At 42.9% G+C, this 9633-nt stretch overlaps 1 protein-coding gene across 1 annotated transcript; it reads left to right on the top strand.

The window, feature by feature from the left end:
• Positions 1 to 1860: 1860 nt before the first annotated feature.
• On the top strand, positions 1861 to 2998 carry LOC306941886 (uncharacterized protein; the record flags this gene model as incomplete). The annotated part of the gene is made up of 1 exon (XM_079527526.1): positions 1861 to 2998. Exon 1 carries the CDS (start codon positions 2261 to 2263, stop codon positions 2996 to 2998), a length of 738 nt encoding a protein of 245 aa, XP_079383652.1. The 5' UTR covers positions 1861 to 2260.
• Positions 2999 to 9633: the final 6635 nt, after the last annotated feature.

A 9633-nucleotide genomic window follows, 5' to 3' on the forward strand; every position in this document is an offset into this window, starting at 1 on the left:
CAATCCAACAGAAGAAGTGTGTTGGATGGACAAACCAAGCAACTGACATTGCCATCCTTAGTTTATTCCTGTTTAACATTATCAAAAATCATAACTCATTTGAATAATGTACACGAATCTCAACTTTTTACGCACATCATGCTCACTTAGTTTTTTAAAGTTGCTTTGACATACCGGTAGGCCTATAAGACATGTTTAACTAGCCATGTCTTTAACAACATGCTAGCAAGTTAGCCTAACACCACATGATTACAGCAAATGGCTAACTCTTGTTTCTAAAATCATCAAACTTACCCATTAACAGTGACCTGTTGTTCAGTCCTCACAGCTTTAATGCAGCCTTTTAGGTATAAAGACTAGGCTAGGCTAGGCTATGAAGTGAATAGGATTTCACCACCAACATTGCATCTCTGCCAGTGTGTGTGTAGGCCTATCCATGCATGCGTGCATGTGGTTATGTGTCTGACCTGCAGCACCTCACAACCTGAGGCTGTCCTCATCTACTGACAGGATTAATTCTTCAGCTAGGCTGTGGACGTTTTTAATTTAGCTGCAGACAGAGACACATTTGTTGTTTACCACAGACACACTAGTATTACCTGATCAGTGGTGTAAGGTAATTCAGTACATTTACTCAAGTAGGCCTACTGTACTTAAGTACAATTTTGAGGTAGCCCAATACAGTGGGTATAGGAAGGGGCATGTCTGATAAAAATGTATATCACATGCCTATACTGAATCAAGAAACTTTAAATCTGTCTGCAGGGGTGCTGACATTCCCTCACACAAAAGCCATAGAGTAGACGTTACAATTACCCCCAAACATGTTTGAAAGTGAAATATCCCTTTAAGTAAAAGTAGCAATACTAAAATGTAACTCTTACAAGTAAAAATCCTATTACAATTTACAATGTGGCATCAAAATATCAAAAATCGACAAAGGTTGTAATAATTGAACCTTTTTTTTAACCCCAAAAGTTAAAATACTCAAATAAAGTAAAAGTACCTCAAAATTGTACTTAAGTAGAGTAGCCTATACTTGAGTAAAATAATGTAGTAGCCTATACTTTCCACCACTGATGGTGGCAGAAGTTACATTAGAATAGATCATAACATCTAAGTGGAGATTAATCAGTTACTTTTTGTCTGTGACACGAATTGGCCTTGTATAGCTTAATGAAATGGTTTAAAATGGCAAAAAATAGAATCACTTAATCACAAGAAGGCTAATAATAGACAATGTCAATGTCCATCCTCATTGGCCTATAGCCTACCGCAGCTGGCCATGTGCAGCATCATTTTCATCCATTGGGTTCATGCCTAATTGTCTCCACCAGGCCGAAGGCATGGGGGGAGAGTATGTTTTGCACTCCGTCCTCCGTCCGTGTGTCCGTCCGTTCGTCCGTGAACAGCTAATCTCCGGCACCGTTTACCCAGTCGATGCCAAATTTTGCACACACACTCCCTGGATGCCAACCTGTTATAGCGCCACCAACAGGTGGATTTTTGCAAAACACATTTTTGGAACAAAATGCCTCAAATCATCCAATTGCCATCAATGGTGTTAAGAACAAATGGCACGCTTTTCACATTGGCCTATTATAGCGCCACCAGGAGGCCACGACCTGGCCTGGTGGAGACCTGTGACCCGAGGGGCACTTTTTCTAGTTTATGCTCCGTTTCACGATGGGGTTAGATTAGAAGGCTACTCAATTAAAGGCTGCGTCTGCACAGATGCTGCGTCTTTAAGAGCCTCCGCCCGCCCCTCTCGTGTATTTTTAGCCAGGCAGCCACACTCCACAGGCAGTTGTGTACCGTTATGATCTCACTTAGGTTCTTTTTAATAAATGATATCAAATCTAGCGCACGTCTCGCCTTATACATGCAGCAACAGGCTGGTCCCTGTCTCGTCTCGTCGCTATAGCTGTCTGCATCACTGCATGTCGCCTGTCGGATGCTGAAACGCGCAACAGCAGCCGGGTGGATGGATGCGCTCCGTGTCCACGCACGGTGACACGCATCAATGCTGCACTGGGATCAGGCGCAGTGCCGAGCCTTCCTTTCCTTCTGCCATGAAATGAATTGCACACAAATCAATTGAGAGAGGAGCAAATAGAGTGCAGCGTTGCGGGCGGTTCGAGACGGGCATAGAGGCTGTATAATTGCATTGATTTTCAACTGACTTCTCCTGGATTGTGGTTAACAAGACGGCTTCAAGACGGACGGGGTGGTGGAGCATCGAGGGAAAAACAGGGGCAACATGAGGGAGCGGGACTTCATGCCCAATATGGAGAGGGGCAAACCTGCCACTTACACGGGAGACAAAAAGGCTAAGATGGCAGCTAAGACCAACAAGAAGTGGGTGAGACTGGCCACAGTTTTTGCATATGTTCTGTCCGTGTCGCTGGCAGCCATCATCCTGGCCGTGTACTACAGCCTGATCTGGAAGCCCACCGGCTCATCCTCCTCCACCGTGCATGGGAAACCTGGGGTGCACGAAGAGGTCACCGCCGTCCCCGCGAACATCTCAACTAATAACATCTCCAGCAGCAATGTCTCGGAGACGTGGAACAACTCCACGCAGACTCAGACTATAAACGCCACGCTGAACGCGACATCGGTCCCGCGGCAGAGCCGTGCGTTCCAGTGGGACGACAGCAGGGCGAAGACAGCGGCGGTGTCCTCGGGAGGTGCAGCGCGCGGCTCCCCCCTGCAGCAGCAGCAACAACAACACGAGAACTCGGAGAATAAGGGACTCTACGAGTCTTCTCTCGGTCACACAACAACAACAACAACAACCACCACCACCACGACGAGACCGGACGCCGCGAGTATACGGGACAGACATGCATCTCAACAACAGGTATCTGGCGAGCACAGCAGGTCGATCAATAATAAGCGCAATCCTGCGCAAACAGCCGCAGATACGGCCGCTGGTTCTGCCGATGAGCCCGCAGCCGCGACGAGGCGCGCCGGCCTGCAGCGCACAGCAGACTGATCCCATCACATCCCATCACATCCCAGCCCAGGCCTCTTCATTTCAAGCCAAGGACCCCCATACCAGAACCCCGAGAGCAATACAGATGAAACCATTGGTTCCACTTGTAGCTCTCAGTTAGATGTATACCTGAGTTTGGGGTCCATTTGGAACCCCCGCAAGGAAACAAGGGGATGGGGGTCCCTCCCTGCCTGGACCCTCACATTGAAAGCCACCGTATGCTCTGGTGAACCAGGAGGGTTTCATGGACTAAACGCCGCCGGTCGGATGGTCTTCTTGAAGCATTTTGTAGAGCGCGTTATGGATGTACTGTATGGATGCTGAATGGCACAGGCCGCGTGCACTGTAGGCCTATAAACTGTTATTTTCAATATCCATGAATGAGAATTCTCACTGCTTCAAATTAATATCGGCTCTCCCCGAGTCCCTAGAGAACAATGCGTTCTCTTTTAGGTCAAGTGTGTCGGGTCTTCTCTTATACCCTGTCAATATATGGATCTCAGTGTACACAATTACATTATTTTGTTAAGTATAGAATACAGGCTTTTGATTTGCACGACTCGAGGCGCAGGCATATAACCTGACAGATTTAATGGGACCACAACAAGCTACATCATTGCCATCCAACTGGTCTCAAATTAATGTTGCATATTATATTATTGCATTTTTATAGGCTCTATATTTTCATGGATACATTCTGGACTCGTATGGTAGAGGACCCTGCATTATTGAGTTACGCTCAGGTATGTGGATATAACCGCGGTATGTAAATGTCATGTGTATTTGGTAATGTACATAAAGCAGGTGTACATCTTTTGAACTTGATGAACTTTAAGTGTAATTAGATACTTTTTATTAAATATACAGTATGTATGATAGATTATATATAGCTCACAAGATGCAAATAAACATCCTTATAAAATTATGAATTTGCTATGGTTTTATGATAATAGTTTACAGGCTAAACATTCAAAGCTGATCCATATTCAATGTTATTTTACGTACGGTATTAAATTAGAAATAATTCTAGTCCTATATAATAGATACTATAGACATCTGTTTTAAAAACGCCATGGTGGTCTTTTACCACTTTCACATGGTATCCTTATTTGTACGGTATGTCATTATAGGTGAAAATTGTCCCAAAAATGGGGGGAAAACTCAACAATCGATGGGCTTACATACATAGGCTATTTTTTTTACATTCATCAGAGTATATGGCTTGAGTGGTTTTAATGAAATGTGACATACCGCATAGATATGGATCTAAAGATGGCTGTTGGCAACATTCATCTCAACTGTCCCTTGGACTTAATTGATTTGAAGCAGCCATTAATAATAGCTCTGTCAGCCCAAAGGACAGCCGCTTTACGACCAATCTGAGGTCTTTGGCCTCACATTGATCTAATCAGATCAATGTGTTTACAGCATCAAACCTCTGTGAACTGCAGTACAGTCACATCCTCTGTGCAGGGGTCATTTGTTGTCAAAATTCCATTTTTGCCACAGACATACAAAATGAGCAGACCAGAAACACAAAGAGCTAGCCCTGAATCATGAATGACCATAACAGGTCTGTAACCCTGGAGTGTACAACTGGAACCAAATGGACCCTCATGCGTCCAACCAAATGGACCCTTATGCGTCCATCTGATTCCGTTTGTACACTCAGAGTTAATCCATTGAGACCTGGAACGCATCCATGTCACGTTAGCGTTTAACCACATTAACCATTAACCCATTTTGGGGCGGGAATCCCTTTTGGTGTTTTAAACATTGTTATAATTTAGCTATTGAAAAATAGCAGATCTACAAGCTCATAGCGCGCCACCGAGTGGCGCGCTATGAACTTGTAGGTCTGCTATTTTTGAAAAATTGTTAAAATGTGCCTCAAATCTTTCCGAAAATTGTCATGATTTAGAAAACTTTTTTTTTTTAAATTTCGACGTCAGGCCTGAATGGGTTAAGGGGGTCCTTGCAAATAAAACATTAGAGAACCACTAGTTGGGACTCCTAATATGCCATACATATTACAGTGTCGTAGTAAATAAGTGTCAGACATATTCTGAAGAAAGCTTGGAGACTTGACATTCAGTAATTGGGTCCTATATCAAAATAAGAACAGTATAACGGAACCGTATAAGAACAGTATAACAGACATATTGATGTCTCTGTGTTGACTTGACCACTTGAGCCCTGGCTGCTGGCAAGCATCCCTATTCTGGGCCTAACAGTGAGCTTGTAGATCGTCTATTTTCATCAAAAATCCTGTGGGGGATATTCAACTTTAGCTTCATTCAGCTGATGGCTGCTCAGATGGCCATCAGTGTCTTGTTCAGGGACACTTTGACACACACAGACTGGGGTTGGGAGGCGAACCGGTGATGGCATGCTTACCAGACTCTACCTTTACCTCTTTACCTCTCTACCCACTAAGCTTCGGCCACCATTTAGTGTAGAGTGAAAACAGGAGGGGGCCTAGTATAGAGCCCTTGGGAATCCGGTTAACTAAGTATAGTTGTTAGCTCTTGAGTAGCCTATACGGTAAGGCTCCATTTTTACACTCAGAGTTAAATGAACACTCAGAATTTTACTACAGTTCAGACTGGAGTCTGAACAGAATCCCTTGGTGGTCACACGTGTTAACTATGAGGTGGAAGCCAGTGGTTCTCAACCTTTTTCTGGATCAGGACCCACTTGGAAATCTCAAAAGGGTTAGCGGCCCACTCATCACACTTGGGCCCCATTTTCATATCATAGCATATTATGATCAATCAATTGATTGATCCGAGATAAATGCATTTAAACAAATCTGTTTACATTGAGGCGGATGGTCTTTTTCACGTCTGGTTCATTTTTCATTTTTATCGGTTTTATCGATCTATCTATCATAAACCACTGAAAAGACCACAGGATGTAAATCACCGTCTGTGTAAGACCTGAGGTTGATTATTCAAATACCTTCTAAATCAGTAGTTCTCACACTTGATGTACACAGATGTACAAGCTCGCGGCACGAAGCGACACGCTGCGAGCTTGTATTATCTGCTACGTACTTTTGAATAGCCAATGCTAAAATTATGCATCACATGAATGTATCACAATGAAGAATCAATTTTCAAGGTTTAGAAATGTGTATACTGTTAAAAAATGTAATACTAATAATCCATTAGTATTGCCTCACAGTCCACCAGTAGGCCCCGGCCCACAGGTTGAGAACCATTGATGTAAACAACAAGAGCAGCCTGCATGGCCGTGTGCTTTCTAGAGCAGTGTGTGAGGGAGGTGTATTGATCTGAGAGCAGCCTCATCAGCAGCACAACGAGAAGAGAAGAGAACACATTACACAATGAATGCCACTCGCGGCTATTTTCAGCTGACTCGCTCTGAGGACGCCTGTTTGGATTGTGTGTGTGTGTGTGTGTGTGTGTGTGGAGGATTTGTTCTTATGCTGCTATACTGAAAAGCCCCACACAGTATCACACACTGCAATGCACACAAACACGGTGGTTCTTCAGCTGTGCTTTGGGGTGGTTGAGGTGTTGACTATAATACTGTGCTAGCGCTGCCATTTCTGCATAATAGTTCTTTACGGTTCTATCCTGGTCGTTCAGCTTATAGTTTAGGCACATCTGATGCTTTTATATTGAGATATAGGTGCCTTTAACGCTCCAAAATATGTTCCCCAATTATTGTTATGAGGCAAAAAACATACAGTATGTTTAGTGCTACAGTAGTAGCACCATTTTGTTTACCATTTTCAATTCAGGTATTTAGCAGCCGACCCTCTTAATCCAGAGTGATTTACAGTAAGCAAGGAAAACACGAGATATAAATAGTAATATAGGATCATAGGTAAACCAAGATCCATCTAAAGTAAACAGTATAATATCAAGAAATCTGTTTATTGAAACTATACACACTATGACTATAGAATACCAGGTCTACAAATGACCTGGCATCTATCTACACAACATGCTATCTAAGGCTACATCTTAGCCTTTGAAGAAGCCTGCAAGGTCGTCAAGGCTAGGGCAAGTGCTACAGTGATATATCGAGGAAAAAAGGGAAACCTGGAGAGGGAATATAACACTACAATGGTGTCCATAAATAAAGATGACACAGAGTAACTGACATCATTCCAATAAGCCCTTACTGCCTGCTGGAGAGACCACACATCTGTCGATGCAGGAGCGTGCGGTATATTATCAGAGGTAACAGTTATGGCCAGAGGCCATGCATGGCTGACCTTGTGACCTTTGAACCCAGGCTGATGAGTGCAGATATGACAGATATAAAGATGTTTCATCAAACAAGCTAAATAAGACCCATTTGTTTAGTAGCTCCACTTAAACACTTCATACCTCATCGTACAAATGTACAAGCTAACAACACTTTGCAGTGCATTTTGACATTTCATTGTTTTGTCTATATGACAGGGCCAAAATATGGATGCCAGGTTGAAAGTGGTTGACATAGACACTGGCTAACAAGATTATCAGTATTGTTGTTGTTGTTGTTAAATATTATACTAAGATCCATTATCTTTAGAATAATACTAGTGATAAAGTGATAAAGTGCTGTGCAGATCAAGGTTAAATTAAAACAACAGAGCAAAATCAGATTTTTTTTTTCAAACTTACACAAAGGCACGGATGTTGCGATGGTGAGTGGGGAGTACTGTCGGGATAATAGACTGCCAAAAGGAAGAAAGAAGCATATAATAATTATGATGCAAAATCAGTACTGCTAAACTCGGGAGAATACTCATCTGAGAATGGTTACCCAGCACATGACATAGCAGGTACAGGAGGAGTGACATATTACACTATTGCCAACAAAGGAATTTCTGTATTTCAATATGCCATTGTTTAACATGCATGATTGCTATGAAGGGGAACAATATGAAAAGCTGCTTACAGTAACCTTTTCAATTATAATATGCATACAGAGCATATGCATCAGTAGGCATTGTTCTGCTCTGTAGCCTACAGGAAGCTTAGCGGTTGTCTAATTCTGTGAGTTTCCATTATGAACATTACTAGTAGATAGGGCTGTCACGATCATGAAATATTACTGGATGATTAACATGTAAGTGTTTTTGGCATTTAACATTGGAACATGTTAAATACATTTCTGTTTGGCTTTTAGGGTCCGTAAACAGAAATGGCACAGGGCAGGTATTCCTAAAATATACAAAGACATTACTGGCATATTTTTATTATCTTTACTTTCAAAATTGTTTAAAATTATTGGAAATAGTCATCAGTGCCCATACCCGAGGCGGGGTTGGCGAAAGGGCCTTTCTGTGTGGAGTTTGCATGTTCTGCCCGTGTCCCCTAGGCCCTAGGGTAGGTACCCTCACAAAAAACATGCAGTAATCCTGGTCTCTAAACTACCTCCCCCTGGCCAGCCGGGGCGCCTGATGGAGGGGAAAGGAATAACGTGTTCCTTCCACGCGCTACGTCCGGCCGGGGAAACTCTCCCCCGTCAGGTGAAAAGAAGCAGCTTGGACTCCTCATGCATGGAAGGAAGCATGAGGTCAGTCCGAGGAAATGTAGCGCCCAGGATTACATTATTGGATAATAATTATTGACACTGGGTGAGAAAATGGGTTGCGAAAATCGTGGGATAAAAATTATAATTAAAATGATTGGAAATAGCTGACCTACGTGGTCACAATGCGTCGATGGGTTGTGAGCTTGTAGAGCTACTATTTCCACAATTTCATTCATTCGTTTTTCATGACACACTGAGGAAAAGACAGGAAGCAGAGCTGGAGGTAGCAGAGACTAAAATGTTGAGGTTCTCTCTGGCATTTTGATGAATTGAACATGGTGGACCCTCTTGTAAACAAGTGTAATGCTTAATTGGGTCGTCCACTCACAGTTAACAGTCTTTGTATTGAGTTTGTGCTTGAAATGTACTGTAATTCTGCAAACTGTTAATACATATTTCAATCAATCAAAGTAACAATAGGAACAAGTATATCAGAGGGACAGCACATGTTACATGTTTTAGAGATCATGCCAGAGAGGCCAGATGGTTTGGACATGTACAGAGGAGGAATAGTGAGTATATCGGTAGAAGGATGCTGCTGTTGGAACTGCCAGGCAGGTCTAGAGGAAGAGACCAAAGAGGAGATTTATTGATGTGGTGAAAGGACATGAAGTTAGTTGGCATGTGAAAGGACAGGGTGAGATGGAGGCAGATGATTCGCCATGGCGACCCAGCTAAAGGGAACAGCGGAAAGGAAAAGACGGCGACCATTATGCAAAAATAATTGTGATTATCTCAAATAATTGCGATCAGGCGATTGTGTAATAATTGCGACTGACATTTTACTGGACCAGAACAGCTTGTGAGCATTAATCAGGGAAGTGCTGATGACATAATGCTGTAAGCACAGCCTGCCTTACAGTCATGGATCTGTTCTGAATGCGTTTTCTACATCTTAGTCATGATCTTGGTATAAGGTATATAATAGGGACCAGACCAGTTAATTCATGCTCTTGCATGCCCAGAGCCTGTGTTTCATTGGTTAAATAAACCCACAGACCCACCACCTGACATCCCTATTTTGGTCATGTCATTATATATCCTGGCTCCAGAACATAGACCCAGCCCACTCGCTG

The sequence above is a fragment of the Electrona antarctica genome (assembly GCF_951216825.1).
Source record: "Electrona antarctica genome assembly, chromosome: 18".
Lineage (NCBI taxonomy): Eukaryota > Metazoa > Chordata > Actinopteri > Myctophiformes > Myctophidae > Electrona > Electrona antarctica.